The sequence below is a fragment of the Astyanax mexicanus genome, chromosome 22 (genome assembly GCF_023375975.1).
Source record: "Astyanax mexicanus isolate ESR-SI-001 chromosome 22, AstMex3_surface, whole genome shotgun sequence".
Classification (NCBI taxonomy): domain Eukaryota; kingdom Metazoa; phylum Chordata; class Actinopteri; order Characiformes; family Acestrorhamphidae; genus Astyanax; species Astyanax mexicanus.
In genome coordinates this window covers 38,434,924-38,457,104 of record NC_064429.1, presented here as the reverse complement: position 1 = coordinate 38,457,104, position 22,181 = coordinate 38,434,924, and the positions used below count along the sequence as shown (strand labels likewise).

Sequence of the window (22,181 nt, the reverse complement as noted above, 5' to 3'; positions counted from 1 at the left end):
CAGGTAATTGTGTGCTCAATTTTAATAACAGTGAGGAGAGATGAAAGTGATGTATCCATGGCAGCCGAGACGAACGCCACACACTCCTCTGTCTTTCATTTAATTGTGTGTGCGTGTGTGTGTGTGTGTGTGTGTGCGTGTGTGTGTGTGTGTGTATAGTGTGTGTGTGTGTGTGTGTGTGTGTGTAAGAGAGCGTTTATTTGTGTGTGTGAGTGAAAGAGAGAGAGAGGGAGAGAAAGAAAGAAAAGTGAGACTTCTCATGTTAACTTAAACTGGACTGGCCACTTTATTGGAAACACCCTACCTTGTAATTCTACTCACTGGCCACTTTAATAGAAACACATACAGTACCATATACTCCACTTACTCAGAGTTATTATGGGATGGATTATCACAGGAGAAACATTAGGAACCTCTACAACTCTCTACATGCTGAGACGTCTGCAGAGTTACACACAAGTTACACATGAGTTACACACAAGTTACACACTACTGCTGTATGTGTAGATCAGTGGCGGATGCTGGTCTTTCAAGGAGGGGAAGCTCAATTTCGCCCTACATCTTAACATATGTAGTTTTATTCATACAAAAATTCTACTGTCCCTGAGATGAGAACAAAAGGCATTATTTTCAAGTTTTCACCACACAACAAAAAGGTACCCATTCTTTACATTGAACAATTACATAAAAAAGACGCTATGAAATGAATAAACATAAAATGATCAGTAAAAAAAAACATTACGCAAAATCTTGCAAAAGTTGGTAAAGGAAAAAATGCAGGTAAATTTATTTCCTTTTTGGACAGTTTTAATTTCCTTGAATAATCCCTTTATTAATTTAAATTATTTTAATGATAACACAATACACAAAAAGAGTGATAGAAGTCAGAAAGAGTGATAGAAGTCAGAAAGAGTGATAGAAGTCAGAAAGAGTGACAGAAGTCAGTCTTCAAACACAAGCAGCTACAGAAAAGCACCAGAAATAGAAGCTGGATTTGTCGCTAGTAGTTTTTAATAAAGAAAATGCCGCTATAAGGATTAGGAAAGTCTCAGGTTCAACTCAGAACAGAATGAAAATGCTCCCATCACGGTTTTTACACTAAAAGATCGCTGATTCGCTTATTTTGCTGTCAATCAAAAAGGGACTCCGCCTCAGACAGATCATCCAATCATCATGCAGAAGCTGAGCGTCCGGGCCGGCCGAGGCCAGCCCACTGCCCCATAGACCCCCAGAGACGCTGAGCGTCCGATGGGCGGGACAAAGCCCAGCGTTTATCCAATGACTCGTCTGGTTTGGCCGCGCGCTTTGCTCCGCTATTGAAGTCTGTGCACTGTTTAAAGCAGCGCTGTGAAGCTGCGGGAATGAGTGAGAGGAAAGCCGCGGCGTTACCAGTGATAAGAAGCTGATTCTGAACTAAGTTCAGCGCGGTGTAGCGCATATTTAATCAGTGACATGTACACACAACAGTATATATTTAATCACTTATTTTTTTACATTTTAGGGGAAGCTGAGCTTCCCTTGCAGTCTTAGAGCAATCACCACTGGTGTAGATCAATAAACATTATACCTTAGTTTAGACCCTGCAATGTGATTGGCTGAGAGGCGTTCTATGAGTGCCGTTATCAGCCAGTAATGCACTGTAACTGAAGCTCTCAATGTACTACTCCACCACATAAGTAACCTAGCAACGATGCAGCGCTTACAAACCAAACAGCGCAGCTACAAACAGAGCAGTAATGGAACTATTTTAACTGGTGGAGTTTTATTACCAAACAGATCCTATTTTCTCCTCCTCTTTAACTCTTTAAAATCTTTCAATAAACAGTGATAATGGAACTGTGATATAATCACAATAATACACTCAAGATTCCTGATATAACCTGTAATATTACTGATATACGAGCAAAACACAGCAGTGCTGATATTACACGTTATAGCACAAACCTCAAGTGTATTATTACTGCATAATTACCCTAAATATCAGGATAAATTTATAATCTGTTATTGATTCTGATCACGTTTATCTTATTTTGGGTGCAGATATTTATTAGATGATGAATTAAATGCAAAACTTGTACAAAACCTTGTTTTAGGAAACGGTTTCTGCTAAAATTAAAGGAAGTGGTGTAGAGGAGGAGGTGGGTGGTGTAGAGGAGGTGTAGTGATGTAGGGGAGGAGGTGTATGGGAGGTGTAGGTGGAAGGTGGTGGTGTAGAGGAGGTGTAGTGATTTAGCGGAGGAGGTGTATGGGAGGTGTAGGTGGAAGGTGGTGGTGTAGAGGAGGTGTAGTGATGTAGGGGAGGAGGTGTATGGGAGGTGTAGGTGGAAGGTGGTGGTGTAGAGGAGGTGTAGTGATTTAGCGGAGGAGGTGTATGGGAGGTGTAGGTGGAAGGTGGTGGTGTAGAGGAGGTGTAGTGATGTAGGGGAGGAGGTGTATGGGAGGTGTAGGTGGAAGGTGGTGGTGTAGAGGAGGTGTAGTGATGTAGGGGAGGAGGTGTATGGGAGGTGTAGGTGGAAGGTGGTGGTGTAGAGGAGGTGTAGTGATTTAGCGGAGGAGGTGTAGTCGTGGGATGTGAACAGAGTGTCAGAGGAGGAGATTTTATTCGAGCAGCACTTTTATAAACTGATGAAATCGCTCGGAGCCAGAAGGAAAGAAAGGAAAATCAGATTAGTTTGGCTCGAAGCTCCAGAATCTCGTCCAAGGACTTCTGAAAGATTCCAGAAATATTATAAAGGAGCGTTTTTGCATAAAGAGTAAAATTACTGAGCTACAGATAATTCTCTAAAGCAGAGAGAAATCTCTACAGGCCAGTTTTACAGCCGTGAGTTAATCCAGACCCCCCAGCCTGAAACAGATTATCTGCAGACCCCCCCCCTTTAACTCAGGACTGGGTTTACTGTGCAGAAACTGACTGTATATAATAATAATAAAACACACAATAATAAAACATACAATAATACACACTGATTAAACACTAACAGCTGGGCCATTCTGATCCAGTTCAATATCAGAAACTTTCCACATGTTCCATGTTTCCCATTCCAGGTTTTATTCATTAAATAATCTAAACATGGTGTTATATAATCACCATCAGAGTCTACATGATGTTACTATATTCATACATTTAACAGGAAAACTGCACTACCCAGAGCATCAGGTGGATTAAGAGGTTCAGAGCTCCAGGCAGGTGATTTGTGGCCAAAACAAATTTTTATTGTTTGGGGCCTGCTATGATTTTTAGGGTGGTCACTGTGGTGTATCAAGTGGATACTAGCAAATGGTTGCTAGGTATGAATGCTCCACATGGCAAGGCTTTATGGACTAATTGACTGATCTAATTGATTGGGGATCCCCAGAATGCAGACTTCCAGAATTGCAGACTTCAGAACTCTGGACCTTAGATCTCCAGAACTGTAGACCCCTAGAAATCTGGACCACCAGAACTGCAAACCTCCAGAATTGCAGACCCCCAGAACTGTAGACCCCAATACTGTAGACCCCCAATACTGCAGACTTCCAGAACTCTGGACCTTAAATCTCCAGAACTGCAGACCTCCAGAACTGTAGACCCCCAATACTGTAGACCACCAGAACTGCAGACTTACAGAACTGCGACCTCCAAAACTCTGGACCATAGATCTCCAGAACAGTAGACTTCCAGAACTCTGAACCTCCAGAACTATAGACCTCCAGAACTGTAGACCTCCAGAACTGTAGACCTCCAGAACTGTAGACCCCTAGAAATCTGGACCACCAGAACTGCAAACCTCCAGAATTGTAGACCCCCAGAACTGTAGACCCCAATACTGTAGACCCCCAGTACTGTAGACCCCCAATACTGCAGACTTCCAGAACTCTGGACCTTAAATCTCCAGAACTGTAGACCACCAGAACTGCAGACTTACAGAACTCTGGACCTTAAATCTCCAGAACTGTAGACCACCAGAACTGCAGACTTACAGAACTGCGACCTCCAAAACTCTGGACCATAGATCTCCAGAACAGTAGACTTCCAGAACTCTGAACCTCCAGAACTATAGACCTCCAGAACTGTAGACCTCCAGAACTGTAGACCTCCAGAACTCTGAACTTCCAGAACTACAGAACTACAGAACTGTAGACCTCCAGAACTGTAGACTTCCAGAACTCTGGGCCTCCAGAACAGTAGACCTCACAAATTCCAGACCTTCTGAACTCTGGGATTAGAAACCTAAAACTCCAGAGCTCCAGAACTGCAGCGGTGTTTAATCCTGAGCTCCTGTAGGTTTGGATCAGAGCAGAGTTGGTATTAATAATTCAGCTCTGTGATCAGACTGTGCTGCTCCATATGTCACATATTATTTATTCATTCCATCACTGACCTTCCCGCAAATAGCTGTTATTAGCATGTGGTCGCCGCCAGCGATAACGATTGGCACGGCAACAGAGCGGACTGAACTGCGTGCTGCGGCTACAGCCGGCCTTCAGCTACTGTTCCCAAAGCGTCCCGGATCTCCAGCGACCCGCGGACACATCGTCCCGCACGTCAACATGATTCCGTATAAAATCACACGCATCAGATTCATTACAGGACAGACGGTGTGGGCGGAGTCTGTGGTCTCTAATGAGGAGCGTCTTTAATTAAACTTGCAGCAGGTAGGATCACTCTTAACGAGCCTCTGCGAACGGATGCGTCGGAACGTGTAGCGCCGGATCCTGTCCCCGTACGGACTCTGTCACCTTCACGCAGAACAGAGCGGCGCCGGTACCAATCAGAACCAGAACCTTCCCTCAGGTTTAATCCATTAAACAAAACACGATACAGAGTTTTATAATCACTACAGGGATCAAAACACAGATCCAGATTCAGATTCACATCACTCAGCTTCTTTTATTTTACACTTCCTGTATGAAACACAGAACTGCAGTGGTGTGTATCTGCTTCCAGGTTGCACAGTGAAAACGTTTTTGGGGAAGTGGCTTCTATGGTATTTCAGTTGGATGCTATGATGTTGCTGAGTGGTTACTAAGCACTTGCTGTGGCGTTGTCGCGCTGCAGTTGCTAAGCTGCAGCTACATGGTCTGTAGGGTAAAACTGTTTTGCTTGGTGGTTGTTATGGTATTTTAGGTGGTTGATGTGGTATTGCTATAGTGTTGCCAGGTGAGTTAATGGATTCTTTGGTTTAGCTGGGTGGTTGCTGTGGTATTTTAAGGTTGTATCTATGCTGTTACTAGACGGCTGGTGCTGCCAAGTGGTTGTTAGGTGGTTGCTGTGGTTTTGCTAGATGGTTACTGAGTTACTTTTGGTGGTCATTGTGGCATTGCTACAATAAATAGTTGATTACTATGGGGATGATAGGTGGCTCTGGTAATGTTGCTGAGGTGGTTCCTATGGTGTTTCTATGTATATGGTTGCTACTGGATTCATAAGCGTAATCGTAATGGTGTTGCTATAGTATATATACTATATTCCTATGGTATTTTAGATGGTTACTGATTTTATGGTGTTGCTTGGGAGATGATAGGTAGTTGTGAGAGTGATGCTGAGTGGTTGAAGCTGGCTACTACTGCATTGTTTAGTGGTTGCTATGATGTTGCTACTGAAAATGATGGTATGTGATGGTTACTATGAAGTTGTTTAGAGGTTCCTAAGGTTTTTGTACGTATATGGTTGCTATTAACTTTTTTTAGTGAATACTTGGTAGTTGTTTGGTTTAGCTGAATGATTAATAACTGGTTGCTAGGGAATTTTAGATGGTTACTGAGTTTAGGTTGTTGCTAAGGAGATGACAGATAGACAGTGACGGTGTTGCTGAGTGGTTGAAGGTGGTAACTATGGCGTTGTTGAGTGGTTGCTATGATGTTGCTACTGTATATGATGGTATGTAATGGTTACTATGGGGTTTGTCTAGAAGTTGTAGTTATGTTATGTGTAAAATATAAAGAAATATAAAAACAAAGGAAGAAATAAAAAGTCAGAAAAAGAAAGAAAAAGTATGAAAAGTTTAATTTGTAAAAACTAAAGTAAATGCTAATACGGGTCCGGTTAACCCGTGTTCTGAACCGGTTCTAAATGGGTTCTGTACCGGTTCTGGTCGGGTTCTGTGAGGAACAGTCTGATAGAACAGAGGTAAAGATCTGCAGCAGAGCTGGGGATCACTGTCGGGGGTAATTTGAGATTATTTATTATAAACATTTAATAAACGGCTATAATGAGCTCAGTAATGCTGCCTCGGCTCCACTGAATACAGTAATTAGCCATCAGACTCATTGATTGGCTGAGAGATTGATTAGTGTAATGCAGATTGGTCCTGTAGGAATGGAGGGATGAAATTAGGGGAAATAAAGGGAAAAGTCTCATTTTCTCAGTGATTAGTGAGGTTTAGAGGAAGAGGAACAAGTTTCTCGGCCGGGCGACGGAGATTCTGCAGACCATCAGCCCCGCCCACGTCTAATGGAGGGAATCGATCCGTGTGACACTTTAACCACCCGTCACACTTTCAGGTACGACACCGCCGCCGCTGTTCCCATCACACAGCACTTCACCTGTCCGTCTGACACGCTGCCGCGACAACCGGCGATTCACCACACCCACACTAAAACCTGCAGCTCCCAAATCGTCTACAGAAAAAATTATCCCGTAACCTGCAGCTCAGGTCCAAACCAGACTGGTTCTGTTCGAGTAGAACCGGCAACATAAATGTTCCAAAATCAGGTAGAACACACGCAGAACCGGATAAAGCTTGAACTCAGTAGTAATCCAGATTATGAAGGAACACATGTACCTCTTTTCCACCAACAAGTGACGAGCATTGCATTTCCGAATTTGCATTGCGTTTCCAAACCGCGCACTGCGTTTATGAACCATGCATTGCGCTTCCGAACTTCTATCGCCTTTCTGAATTTGCATTGCGTTTCTGGATTTCTGTGCGTTTCCAAACTTGTATAAATCGATAAATCTGGCCGAATACTCTCAGCTGCTACAACAAAAATAGGGGTCAAGTGTATTAGGAGAACTGTGTATTCATTTACTGTTTCTACTAAAATTAAGGGTATTAAAAAGAGTTTATCCTGCTTTTGTTGAAGTAACAGCTCTACTCTCCAGAGAAGCCTTTCTACTAAATTTGAGAATATTGCTGTAAGGATCTGATTGCACTCAGCACTACTGAATGGAGCTCTTTCATTCCCGAGAACACGGTTCTCTATAAATAATTCTGAATAAATACAGCCTGATGGACGGGTGTGTAGGTCTGTAGTGGTGTGGTCAGTGCTGCTGCAGCACCGGTCAGTCCGGTGGTCTCGGTGTAAATCAAGCCTCGGCAACAACGACATTAAACCTTCAGGAGACGCAGCGCCGCTTCAGCCTGAGCTGCAAGAGAAAAACAGATCTCAGCCTGTCGCACAACAATAACCGTGATTCCTGACAGACTGTCATTACTGCCGAGACGGCATGGTCATCAACGCCGGCACACTGCGGCACACGGAGCCAGGAGACAAAAGAAGAGAGGAGGCGTCGCGGAGGAGAGGAACAAACAACAAAACAAACAAATAACCAAAATACTGAAAAACCCACAGCTCCAGGAAATCATCAGAACACACTGAACCAGACCATCATCAGCCCCCAACAAAACTCACCAGATACAACCTTTCAGTTTCTTTAGAGAGAAAGCAGATAAAATGAGCACAACACTAAAACCAGCACAGTCCAACACCGATATACAGCAGTGTTAGCACAGACTACACTCCACAAACACACACTGAAGACTGAAGCTTCTGCACAACATTTCTTTTTGTCCAGAGCTGCATCAATTTCTCTCCAAGATCTTATATTGATGATCAGAGATTTGGATCACTGTGCAAAGTCTTCTCCAGCAAATCGCAAATGTTTCTTATTTTGCATTTCAGATCCTGCATTGCGTTTCTAAATTTGCATTGCGTTTCTGAATTTGCATTGCGTTTCTGAATTTGCATTGCGTTTCTGAATTTGCATTGCGTTTTTGAATTTGCATTGCGTTTTTGAATTTGCATTGCGTTTTTGAATTTGCATTGCGTTTTTGAATTTGCATTGCGTTTTTGAATTTGCATTGCGTTTTTGAAGTTGCATTGCGTTTTTGAAGTTGCATTGCGTTTTTGAAGTTGCATTGCGTTTTTGAATTTGCATTGCGTTTTTGAATTTGCATTGCGTTTTTGAATTTGCATTGCGTTTTTGAATTTGCATTGCGTTTTTGAATTTGCATTGCGTTTTTGAATTTGCATTGCGTTTCTGAATTTGCATTGCGTTTCTGAAAAAACCCTCTGTAGCAGCAGTGTATTTTACCTACTACTAATAATCCCTTTTATCTTAATAACGTCTTTAAACAGAGACTTTTACTCCACTTTCGATTAAAACTGAAGAACTCTAAGCATAAACAAACCAATCAGAGACGGTAGAAGTGGATCCACACGAGTTTGCTTTCAGACTCAGTTTAATCAGGAGAGATAATGTACAAAAAAGTCTTACACAAAACTGTACAAGAGAAATTAATACCAACTTAATGTGAATACGAGTGAAATGTAGATTTCTCACTTTGACACGCCCCTCAGAGCTCACAGATAACTCCTCCCACCAGCAACAGAACCTAAACCTGATCTCAACACTCTGAGGTCGACGAACGCACCGTCAAATTCAACGTTTCTATAAACATCTTCATAACAATACAGTAAAAATAAAACTCGTAGTCCGTATCTCAATGTATCGAACACGTGGATTTGCACGTGTCCTTTATCTGTCTCTCGTCTGTGATTGGTGGATTGGTAAGTGTGATAATATGTGTATAATAGATTATGGTGCTGGTGATTCTGTATCTACTGTAGCTGTAGAATAACCCTTATTTATTATAAACACTAATAACAAAAAGGAATCTTGATAGGAAGGAGACGCATTCTGGCAGAGATAAGAATTCAGCACAACACCTGGAAAGACAATTCGCAAAACTGACATTATTCTACAAACCAATCAGTGTAGAGTATAGAGAGACTCCGCCCACATAGGTGAAGATGAGTCACTAAACTGCAGAGTGAAACCGAAACTAAACGTACTAAATCTACAGAATACAATATAACAAAACATATAAACCTTGTTTCCAATTAAGCAAATAATCAGGTGTTCAAACCTTTACTCAAAGCTTCGTAACTCTGGACGTAAGTCACGTACGTAATCAGATACGATCAAAAGAAAAGACTCTAAAAAATTAGGGAAATGTCTAATCTTGCATTTCTGTGCTGTATTACGTATATAAAGATATCTATAGAGATATTGAGAAATAAGGAGTTTGACGTGTTAAGTGCATTTATCAACCACAGAACGTTAAAAATGAGTCGAAATAAAAAAATACATCTTTAAAGATGTTCATCAAAAAGAATCAAAGTCCGAAGTTCTGTTCATATAAATCCCGAGCTGAGAAAGTGAGAGACCAAGAGAAAGAGCGAGAGAAGTCGTAGAAGAACAAAGAGAGAGAAAGAGAGAAAAAAGGTGGAATAAGTCAATATTAGGAGGATGAAGAAGGTGAGGAGGAAGAGGAGGATGAGGCAGAACGTCTTGGATCATCTACACAGCTGATCTGCGTCTGATGATGAAGGCTCCTCGCTGTAACTGACCCAAATAGATCCTCATCTTCGTGCTGTCGCTCGTCTTCCTCACCCAGATCTACATAAAATTACACAGAAAAAAACAGGAATATTAAAATCCTCCACAGTCTGATTAATAAAACAGTAGATTGTTCTGGATATTCCTCAACTTTATCTCTATTTTAAGCTTTAATTCAGTTCTGATCCTTTGTTTTGCCGCTGTGGTCTGCTGATATCACCCAATACCAATCTCTGAGTTTCGTCTCCTCGCCTTTAATAAAATAGATATTTGTCCACTGCCATGCCCTGGTTTCCACAGAGATCCACGTTAAAAACACAACAGCGAGTGGAAATGGAGGAGCTACTGAATGCTGTGATGATGTCATGTGACAGAGAAAACCTAAAAACTCACTGATCCTCCTGTTTTTACAATTACAGTCCGCGATGCGGTCAATATTTTATTTAAGGACCAGCAGGAACCCTGAATCCATAAAATACAGTATATTATTATATTAGAGGCTATACTAATGTGGTTTCTCCAGAGCTGGGCTGGTTTTGGAAACTTTTAAGCTTTGCTAAATTTGTTCTATTGTTTTAAACACAGACTGAAAAATGGTGTAAAAATGAGGAAAAGTGGCAGAACAATAAAACAGCAGCAGCTCTGTGAGTTCAGGGTGAATCATCAGATCTTCACGGGTTTATTACAGGACTAAACCTGATAAAGCTCAGATCAGGGATCAGGACTACATTTTCGACCCGGTCTGAAATCCGGACGCTCACCTCGCTGGTTCCTACAGAACTGATGACGCAGCTGATCTTGCTGTTGTCTTTGGACTCCAGATAGATGGCCTGGCTCTTGTGGTACCTGAGGGAGGATAAACAGAACCCGTTAGGTGTCGGTGGGGACCGGCGGCGCCGGGGTAACGTACAGCACTCAGGGGGAGGAGTTCTGGGGGTTTATCTAAGATTAAAGATCAGCAACATTATTACAGTGCTTTCACACTTTCACTCCTTTTTTCAGGAGGCGAGTGCGCTTGCCCCGCGGGGTCGGCACGTGTAAAAGCTGTTTCCCTCCATTAACTGTTAAGCTGTAACACCACAAACTATAAACTATAAAAACACACTCAATTAACTCTACTATACCCATCACACAACCAGCTCCATTTAGATGATACACTGTTAAAAAAAACTGCTGGAAAATAAATAATTGGAAAAAAACGCAATAAATAAAACTATTGTAACATTAAGACATTGAATATATTTTAATGCTACAATCATTTTACTGTATACTAGGGAGAGTACACACCCAGGTTTAACTAAAAACATGCATAAATTAATTTATTTTATATAAGTTTCATAGTCTATTACATGAACTGGCAGATTAATTAATATCAGAAATAGAAAAAATATATTATGAGCCAGTTATACTAAAATGACCAATCAGTGCTTCAATAACTGTGACTCCACACAGACACTGCATACAGTGCAGACTGCAGTAGGTGAAAAATACAATAAATATTTCCCAAACTATGATTAATTAGTATTGTTGTGTTTAAAATTATATAAATGCAAATAGAATAGCACAAGAAAGCAATGTACATAATACTGTCCCACGACTTTTGGCACATCCATGCCTCTATTCACAGGGTGTTGTGTGTACTGGACCGTGCTCGGGTTGTATATTATAAATGTAGAACAGTGGTACCGCAGTCCGACCCACAGAACCGGGCTCTCCAGCTCACCCAGAGTTTCCACAGATCACTGCTGCCCCCTTGTGCTGGAGGTCTGAACTACAGTTTTTAATGGGCGCCACTAAAAACAAGCTGTACCAATCATTTAACTCAATTAAAAGTTTATACACACCTTAAATTCAGTGTTTATCATTATTGGATGGAATTATTTGCTAAACAAAAAGGAAGGTGTTAAACCAGAACATGTTTTATATTCTTGTTTAGATGATCAGTTTTACACATCTCTGTAGTTCTATTTGAGTAATGTTGTAGTCTATATTATGAGAAGAACTACTCAACTGAGTAAAGGAAAAATTACATTAGGAAAAATGAAGGTCGGTTAATCTGAAAAGAAGAAAACTTTGAAAGTTTTCTCAGAAACGTTATAATGATGGAACTGGCACTCATCAGGACTGCACCAGGAAAGGAAGAGCAAGTGAGTTTTCTCTCTCTTTTATATGTATGGTATGGTATTGCCCTAACTCGTACCATCTCTTATCGTAGTAGAGCTTCCCCTCCTCTATTCGAGCCTCGTAGCGCTGAGACGGGCTCTCCATCGGCGCCGCGGGGAGATGCTCCGGAGACGACGGTGACGCTAAATATATACACAAAAACAAGAGTTTTAATAAAGATTTCAATAAATCAATAACTTTTATTCCTTACAGGTTTAATAAAGTCGTCTCGTACCCGGCCTCTTCGGTGACTTTAACTACAGAGAAAAACAAATAAAAAACATGCTGTTAATAAAGATCATTCCTGACCAAACACAGAAAAAATACAGAAAAAAACACAGAAATAATAATAATAATAATAATAATAATAATAAATCCTGTAGCTGTTTATTACCTTGTTTAGTGTTCTCAGATCCTCCATGATCTGCTCGTCTGTGAGTAAATAGTTTAGCTGAGGTGGGCGGAGTTAAAGAAGATATCAGATATTCATACTATAAACACTAATAAACTCATCACTATGTTACTATAATTTAATAATATACAGTAATTATTATCTACATTTTAAACAGAGACTAGTGCAGAAACCACAGGGTGTATATAGGAGATTAAGTAATAATACTTAATTAGTGGTTCTGCAGGTGGGGACCACAGACCACTTCTCAGAACCTATGCTGTCTGGCTGATGTTTTGGTCAGTTTTGAATGTTGGTGGTGCTTTCACACTCGTGGTAGCATGAGACGGACTCTACAACCCACACAAGTGGCTCAGGTAGTGCAGCTCATCCAGGATGGCACATCAATGCGAGCTGTGGCAAGAAGGTTTGCTGTGTCTGTCAGCGTAGTGTCCAGAGGCTGGAGGCACTACCAGGGGACAGGCCAGTACACCAGGAGACGTGGAGGAGGCCGTAGGAGGGCAACAACCCAGCAGCAGGACCGCTACCTCCGCCTTTGTGCAAGAAGGAACAGGAGGAGCACTGCCAGAGCCCTGCAAAATGACCTCCAGCAGGCCACAAATGTGCATGTGTCTGCAAAACGGTTAGAAACCGACTCCATGAGGATGGTATGAGGGCCCGACGTCCACAGATGGGGGTTGTGCTCACAGCCCAACACCGTGCAGGACGCTTGGCATTTGCCAGAGAACACCAGGATTGGCAAATTCGCCACTGGCGCCTTGTGCTCTTCACAGATGAAAGCAGGTTCACACTGAGCACATGACAGACGTGACAGAGTCTGGAGACGCCGTGGAGAGCGGTCTGCTGCCTGCAACATCCTTCAGCATGACCGGTTTGGCAGTGGGTCAGTAATGGTGAGGTGGCATTTCTTTGGAGGGCCGCACAGCCCTCCATGTGCTCACCAGAGGTAGCCTGACTGCCATTAGGTACCGAGATGAGATCCTCAGACCCCTTGTGAGACCATATGCTGGTGCGGTTGGCCCTGGGTTCCTCCTAATGCAGGACAATGCTAGACCTCATGTGGCTGGAGTGTGTCAGCAGTTCCTGCAAGATGAAGGCATTGAAGCTATGGACTGGCCCGCCCGTTCCCCAGACCTGAATCCGATTGAGCACATCTGGGACATCATGTCTCGCTCCATCCACCAACGTCACGTTGCACCACAGACTGTCCAGGAGTTGGCGGATGCTTTAGTCCAGGTCTGGGAGGAGATCCCTCAGGAGACCATCCGCCACCTCATCAGGAGCATGCCCAGGCGTTGTAGGGAGGTCATACAGGCACGTGTAGGCCACACACAATACTGAGCCTCATTTTGACTTGTTTTAAGGACATTACATTAAAGTTGGATCAGCCTGTAGTGTGTTTTTTCACTTTAATTTTGTGTGTGGCTCCAAATCCAGGCCTCCATTGGTTAATAAATTTGATTTCCATTGATGATTTTTGTGTGATTTTGTTGTCAGCACATTCAACTTTGCACAGAACAAAGTATTCAATGAGAATATTTCATTCATTCAGATCTAGGATGTGTTATTTGAGTGTTCCCTTTATTTTTTTGAGCAGTGTATATATATATATATATATATATATATATATATATATATATATATATATATATATATATATATATATATATTATTACATACTATACTATACTTACTATACATATTATACATTATTATTATTTTATACAAAATTAGGGTATTTTTTTTAACTAAATGTATAAAACTCGTATATAATTTACTTAATTTTATTTACCCTAATACACTAAACTAAACTTTAACATACTTAAGTGTAAATTTAAAAATATACAAGCAAGCAAGAATATTGTTACTGCTAAAGTAACCTGAAATACTGTGATACTGTTATTTTATAATAAATATAATATAATTTTATAATCATTTATATATATAATGTTCCTATAAAGGATATCAGGAGCAGGTTTCCTGCGTTTGTCTGGAATGGGGACGGGATCGTTGGGTCTCCTCCGCAGCTTCCGGGTCATAATCGGCTTCACCTCCATCGAATCTGAAAAATATACATCAAATTAACATATTAAATACCTAATTACTCTAATTACCCTCAAATCTCTGCTATAATATAAACGATTCAGTGCTTCTCAGAGCGAGAGCAGCAGCAGCGCTAATCAAACACAGAGAAAAAGAGGATTAGCTTCATGCTAGGCTAACGGGATTGATGTTAATTGGCTGCCTCGTTAACTCTGCAGACTAACGACAGACCGCCTTAACGAGTTCCTGCTCTTCTTCATTTATCCTCCTCCACAAACGGCTGAACGTCTCCCTCCTCCATCTGAGAGGAATAACACTGCGCTGCTCTTTCACACTGCTGCAGCTTTATACTTATTTATTTAATTATTTAGATTTATTAAAGACCATTAATAAAGGACATAATACATAATTCAAGCATTTAACTACAGAAATAATAGAAAAAAGCCACAAGATGATATCAAGCAAAAACAGCCAAACAATAATACAAAACATACTCAAAGATTTCATTCAATAAAATGATACTATAATAATATGAATAATAAAAATAATATATTAAACTAAATATAAATAAAGACAGATTCTTTCAAATTTCTACGATTCTCATAAAAATTCAAAAACAAAAACAATTCTTAAGTGTTTATCGAACATGCAGCAATACCTGAATAAAAATATTTTTTGCAACATAAACACAACATTGTTTACTTCTACTGGAAATGTGTTTATATTTATTTACACAGATATTCTGATTAAATCTCAAAACTTGTTAAATGTGGAATATGGAGCTAGTGTTGTTTTTTTCTACAGGGCACTTAAATCGAAAATAAAGGTGTATCTAAAATCAATGACCATATTGACTAAAATAATAAAAGACATCCAGTTTTTATTTTATTTGTACTTTACTAAATAAATTTCTGATCAAAATATGTAAAAATATCTAAATTCTGTTTCTAAATTTGCAGAACATTTTAAGCATTTTAATCAGGGCTGATATATTTTATTATTATTATAACAGAGAAACATATTTCAGCTATTAGTGTAAAAATGGATTTAAACTGTAGTGAACAGTTTTTAACACATATTAGGAGTAGTGTAGAATCTCCTGAAAATAAACTCTTTGAAGTCTATGCCAGTAATTCAGTCATTCATTCGCTCCTCAGATAAAATTAAACTGAATTGTTCAAATAGTTTAATATTTTTGAATCGCCTGGCTGCACTATTACAAACAAAAAAAATGTTAAAAAACTAAAATTAAAAACTAATATGAGCCTGGAGGCACTGATGAAGGGGCGGTTGCCCCCCCTGACCACCCCCCCCCCCCCCCCCCCTTGAGTCCGGCAGTGAGTACACTACTGATGATATTACTATTGATGATTGATTATATTGATAAAGTTGTTTATTAAAGGAGTAAATCATGTGATGCTCCGCTGGCTCCGCCCCCTCACCTCCGGTCAGCTCCATGGTTAGTTTCTCGTTCTCGATCATCTTCTTCTTCTCCTCCAATTCAGCGATTAGATTCTCCTTCAGCTCCACCTTCTTATCATCAAACTCCTTCACCGCCGCCTTCTTCTCCTTAATATAGTTCCTCTCCACCTGCTCCGTCTGTTATATACAATATATACGCAATTATACATATTAATATATTATACATATTAACTCTGTTTATATAGTGTTACTGTATTAGAGACTGTTTATATACAGCACAGACTCACCTCAAGCTGCAGGAACAGATCTACAGACAAAACAAAAATACAATTTTAACATTTAAAATATTTAAACTTGTATTAAAAACACACATAATGGGACCATAATTACCTAGGCTATATTCACACAACAGACAAAAGTGTAAAACTGGCCCAAATCTGATTTTCTGATCTTTACAATGTGACCCATATCTGACATCTGAGCCGCGCTTCACGTTAAGATTCACTTTAACCCATAATAATAAATCAGAACCTCAAAAGCTATGAATGTGTTCAGACTGCAGCCGAGCTCATTACCCAGAATTCCCTCCAGCCTCGCAGAAAAGCACACGTTATTCAGCCACGACCAGATTCTATTAGTTGTTTTGTTGCCAGATAAAACAAAATGAATTTATTTAAATATCCTCTATAAAATATTATACTGTACAATCACAGCTGCTTCTTCTAAAGGTTTTTAAGCATTTAAAGTTAGTTTTAAAGCTGCAGCTGAAATACTGACGGTTGTTTTTAGTTCCGGTAGATTTTGATTGTGTACCTGCGTTCCGGAGTCTCTCCTTATACTGCTGATCCAGCTTCTTCATCCTCTTCTGATACTCCTGTAGAGTTCCTGATCCAGCAAACAACCACAAAACATGCTGATCTTATAATAATAATAATAATAATAATAATAATAATAATAATAATACATTTTTATAGGGAACTTAACTTAAACAATATAATGGCCATAGACATTTGAAATATACAGATTAATTTATATATATATAATAGATATGGACCGATATCTAATATACACATTTATACCTTACAGAGATACTGAACATATACATATATATATATATATATATATATTTTTTTTTTTTAGTTTGTTTTTATTAGTTTTAAAGTAGAATGGTCAGTATCAGCCAATTGTAGTGGTGCAGCAGCATCACATGGTCCTCTTTCAGAATACAATATATACGTTAGTAAATATCGGTTTAAATATCAGCCAAAACAGCTAAAATTCTATTTAAAACAAAAAAAAAAACTGCAGACACCATTATAATCAAATATCATTGTCCAATCCTAATTAAAATAGTATTCTGTGTTTAAAGTACATACTGTGGCTGTGCCATATCATTTCATATGCAATAATATCGCTAAAATATCAATAGCCCAAAAATACCCTTTAATAAGGTGATAGGGTGATATTATTCAGGATAGAAATTTTATTTGCAATTTGTATTAAAAGTAAAATTAACAGTTCTCATTTCCCATTAAATAATTATATCTACTAATGACAGATTATTAAATCATTTCATTTATTTTACTTCAGTCCTGTTTATATGCAGAGCATTATTAGCATCAGGACATGTGGTATCATTTACATACTGTTACAATCCATCGATAGATACTTTATTTATCCCGAAGGAAATTTAGGTATCCAGCAGCAACAACACGATACAATAAGAAACAAATTAAAACGTAAATTAAAACACATAAGAATAGAAAATATATAAGGCTTTAAAAAACTTGCTATACAAGGTAAAGATCTATCTGTAATCGGAGCAGTGCAGTAGATGTTGATAACGGTCATTAAATAATTAACAGAGCAAAGTGCACAGTGCAATGACACTGATTATAAAAGTGACTGATGTGGCACAGAAACAGAAATATGCATATGTTACAAAATAGTTCTGAGAAGTGAATATGTGGATACTCATTAACGGGTAAATGATAAGGGGTGTTCCATATTATATTTTATACTAAAATATCTCTGAAAAAACTTCTCTTTTAGCTGCAGTAGTTGTGTATTCTTGAAATATATATATTGTTTTAATTCAGTGTTTTTTAATTTCCCCAATAATATCGTTATCACACAAATATCATGAAACATCATGATATAATTTTAGGGTCATATCGCCCAGTCCTAATATATAATATGTTTATACCCATCCTACAAATCCTCATGCCTTTATACATTACATCAGGTTCCCTGTAAGATAATCTGCATTTCTGTCCTGATCCAAAAGATGGAGCCATTTCTATAAGAGTTTAAACAGAACTGAGATCTGCACAAATTCACTATTTCACTAATTTCACTAATGAATCTATACATCCTTCATCAGTTCTGAAAGAAAGTAATCAATATGTTTTCTAGATCTCATACCTTCCTGTAGTTGCTGCAGCTGACGTTTCAATGAGGCCAGTTTGTCTTGATACATCCTAAAAAAAATTACAAAACAAATAAATTAACATTTACACTCACTAAACTACAGCCAGCCTCAATCTGCTCCCCAACACGAGATCACTGCATGACTAAAAACAAGGGATACACTGAATATTTATCAACTGAAATTATTATAAACTAAATCATATTAATCCCTAACAGAGAGTTAGGGTTATATTCCCACTGTGTATATAATTTTGGAGTGAAAAAATAAATATTCAGCACACATAATCTGCATCTCGTAGATATGTCATGTAAAAAAGTAAAGTATTGGGATATTAAGTAAATTGTAATTAATTAAACTTGCCTCACATTACACTATGGCGTTTAGCACAAGCCAACACCAACGTTAATGCAAGCCCAGTATTAAAAGGATCAGTGTAAACAAGGGGCGTGTCCAGCAACAGCTTATTTGCATAGAAATGTCAGAGCTCTTAAACGGCTCATTCTAAAAGGGGCTGAAACTGGTAAGAATAGATCTGTGAGATCTTTATCTTTATGTTAGAATGATTTTGTGTAAAGAACTTTATGAACATGTTTTGTAAAGAACATAGACCTACTAAAATAAAATAAAAAACTGGTATAATATCCACTTTAAATGTGTTAGATACACAGTAAGTTTTTTATATTTATTTATCTTGTCAATTCATCATTTAGCGCAAATAAATTACCCTTATATTACCCAGCCCTAGATAAAATGTGATTGTTGAAATCCAGACTAGCTCAGCATATAATAAAATTAACTGTATATATGACAAGTGTGTATACTCACTGTTCCTTAATTTCCACATAATCGTCTTCATCGTGTTTCGCCAAATCTGTTTCACTGGCGTCTTCAGTGTCTGAAACAAAGTTTAACATATTAGAACAATTACAAATAAATAACTAAACATGTTAAGCACTTATATTTTGTTTGCATGTATTGTTTCTCAATGACATTTTAGTTTTTTTTAAAAGTACTAAAAAGAAAACAAATTTACTCTGTGAAGTATTTAGATACTCTTATCTGGGGAGCTGTTTGTTAACTTGTGGTTTCTGAGGCTGGAAACTCTGATAAACTCATCCTGTACAACAGAGGAAACTCTCGCTCTTCTATCCTTTCCTGAGCTGGTCCTGATGATTGCCAGTTCCATCATTATAACGTTTTTGATGGTCTTTTTCGCGACTGCACTTAAAAATTGACTGACCTTCATTTTTTCTTAAAGTAATGTTTTCTTCTCTTAGTTGAGTAGTTGTTTCTTCGCATAATCTGGATTAGAACATTACTCAAATATTCACTATTCACTGTATACCTGTAACTCTACCTCTTCACTACTTTACTTTAACTGATGCTCTCAAACTTTACATTAAGAGACAAGAAATTCAAGTAATTAACTCTTGATGAGTTCAGCACAGCTGTTAACTGAAAGCCAGAATTCCAGGAGACTCTACCTCATAAAACTGACTGAGAAAATCCAGCAGAGATGTTCAAAACGTGTCATGTAAAATATAAAACATATTCTGGTTTGTTTAACACTTTTTTTGTTTACTAAATAATTCTATTTCTTTTTCTTCATAGTTTGGATGAGTTTAGTATTAATCTACAATGCAGAACTTTTAAAATAATGAAAAAAAAAATTTAAGGTGTGTATAATTGCTGCATGTATCTAACCTAACTAACTAATTATCTAGGTTAGATAAATAACAGATTATATAGATAGTAAATTAGTTAGCTAACCCATTCAATTATCAAGAATAAAGTATAATTTATGTATTCTATGATATATTTATATAAGGGATATTTTATATTGACAAAAACAGCTACGATTTACAGATTTTAACGTAATTTAACACATTTTAACGTATCTAACACCAGCTAGCGTCCCCAGTTAGTTAGATAACTAATAGCTAAATAGCTAGGTTAGGTTATTAAAGCCGTGTTTGGTAGTTAGCTGTGTGGCTAACATATATCTGACTAACTTAAACCGTGTAGTAGCTAGTAAGTGTTAGCTAGCTAAGCTAACTAGCGTTAGCTAACTTCAACATTTTCGTCGTAGCAATAACATGTCTTGCTTTTAACAGACAAATAACTATTAAATTTATATTTAATTCTGCCTTTCTATATAGGCAAATGTTCTTTCTTCGTTATCTAACTTAAACATATAACGTCTTAATTCGTTTTTAGCTATATTAAATAAAGCTAACAAGCTAACAACATAGCGTTATCTTGCTAACTAGCAAACAAGCTAGCTAAAGGAATGCCAAAACAAAGCGTGTAATTCTGTCTTATGTGCTCTATTTTATATTTTCCAGTCTGATATAATTTAATTTGAATGTTTAACAATAAGTCTAAATGCACGTTAACGTTGTTTGTGGTGAAATTCGTCTTTTAAAACTTGTTTATAAACATAAAATTGATGATAGCTTTAAAAGCTAATCGCTAGGCTAACGTTAAGCTAAAGCTAAGCTAACGCTAAGCTAGTAAGGGGTTCAAAAAATAAAATAAGTCCTCTCAAATTAAACACAAGGAATTCATTTACCAGAATATAAAAGCTCTAGTGTATCAATACTTGTATATAAGGCTTTTTAAACGAAGTTAAATATTTAATTCATATAAGAAAATGTAAAATTAGCTATAAAATAAATATAACTAAAGTGATAAACTGAATATTATTTTTTTTCTCTTAACAAAATAAAAGTCCCGCAGCCCAGCTCTCACAGCCTGCAGACAGCAGCGGAACAGAGCCAGACTCAGACACCGCGCTGATTATAATTCACTTTATACAGTTTAACACTTAAACTAAGCAGATTTTAACAGAAAATACAGTTTTATTTAATGTTAAATCTGTATATTTATATGTAAATATGGGTCTGTATACCTTCCTCCGAGTCTCTCCCTCTGAAACTCCGATCTTCCTCCTCATCCATACTGTCCAGCTCCTCTTCATCATTATAATAATCCACCACAGGAGAGAGCAGCGTGGCCATGCTGCTGCACAAACTCACTAAATATAAATATAAATATACAGATAAACAGAATAAACACAGAATCTGTTCAGACCCGCGATTATTTTCTTCCTCTCCGCGTCCAAAAGCGTGTAGCTGGAAGGCGGGGAAATCTGATTGGCCTACATGCGCCTATGAGCATTATGGGAAATGTAGTTTGACGTGTGCAAAAAAATACAACAACAATTATTTAAAATATAATTTAAAAATGCGTTGGAAGAACATATACTGTACATTTACTCGCTGAGAATATAGGAAAAAAAATTTAAATACGTTTTACATGCATTTGTTACATAAACCGCATTCTAAATGGGTTTGTCTTTAAAACATAAACAAAAATACCTTTATTTACTATCAGTGCAGAATATTTAGAGAAATATTTATTATTATTATTATTATTATTATTATTATTATTATTATTATTATTATTATTATTATTAATAATAATAATAATAATAATAATAATAATAATAATAGTAATAATAGTAATAATAATAATAAAAGAAATCCGCCTATGAGGATTATGGGAAATGTATTTTGACGTGTGAAATAAAAAAACAACAACAATTATCAAAAAAAAAAAGTATTTAAAATGTGTTGGATGAACATGCAATGTGTGTTGCCTTTTGTATTACAAAAGCAAAAAATTAAAATATATATTTAGAGAAATATTTAATTAAAAAAAATAAATTCACCTATGATGATTAAGGGAAATGTAGTTTGTCGTGTGCAAAACAAAACACAACAAAAAAAATGTGTTGGATGAACATGTACTGTATTTTTACACACTGTGATTATGAGCCAAATACATTTTTACACGCATTTGATACATAAACTGAATTCTAAATGGGTTTGTTTTTAAAACAGAAACTATAACAAACAATGTAGTTTCTTTATTAAGATTACAGTTGTTCTTATTTAATAAGTTATAATATTACAATTAATGATAATATTAGTAATAAGAAGAAGATCATTATTTACAATTTACATTATTTATATTATTATCAGTGCAGAAATGGCAGAAATTGACATTTCTGTTCCAAAAGCAAAATAACAAATATATTTAGA

The 22,181-nt window shown here is 37.7% G+C and overlaps 1 protein-coding gene and 2 long non-coding RNA genes across 4 annotated transcripts; 1 reads left to right on the top strand and 2 right to left on the bottom strand.

The window, feature by feature from the left end:
• Nucleotides 1–254: 254 nt before the first annotated feature.
• Nucleotides 255–8,127, bottom strand: LOC125786784 (uncharacterized). The gene is made up of 2 exons (XR_007428821.1): nucleotides 3,918–8,127; nucleotides 255–3,530 (listed from the first exon to the last, which is right to left on the bottom strand). It is a non-coding gene; the product is annotated as an uncharacterized LOC125786784 (long non-coding RNA).
• Nucleotides 2,139–2,641, top strand: LOC125786781 (uncharacterized). Of its 2 annotated transcripts, none has more exons than XR_007428819.1 (3): nucleotides 2,139–2,219; nucleotides 2,409–2,493; nucleotides 2,557–2,641. It is a non-coding gene; the product is annotated as an uncharacterized LOC125786781 (long non-coding RNA). The 2 variants fall into 2 exon arrangements; XR_007428818.1 differs by lacking the exon at nucleotides 2,139–2,219 and adding an exon at nucleotides 2,265–2,345.
• Nucleotides 8,128–8,411: 284 nt separating the features above from the next.
• On the bottom strand, nucleotides 8,412–21,229 carry suds3 (SDS3 homolog, SIN3A corepressor complex component). Its single transcript, XM_007240460.4, has 12 exons — nucleotides 20,987–21,229; nucleotides 18,901–18,970; nucleotides 18,069–18,124; nucleotides 16,458–16,529; nucleotides 15,932–15,951; nucleotides 15,665–15,821; nucleotides 14,146–14,241; nucleotides 12,162–12,223; nucleotides 12,003–12,024; nucleotides 11,805–11,910; nucleotides 10,366–10,450; nucleotides 8,412–9,664 (listed from the first exon to the last, which is right to left on the bottom strand). The coding sequence occupies exons 1-12, from the start codon at nucleotides 21,093–21,095 to the stop codon at nucleotides 9,566–9,568; spliced, it is 954 nt and encodes a 317-aa protein (XP_007240522.2). The 5' UTR covers nucleotides 21,096–21,229; the 3' UTR covers nucleotides 8,412–9,565.
• Nucleotides 21,230–22,181: the final 952 nt, after the last annotated feature.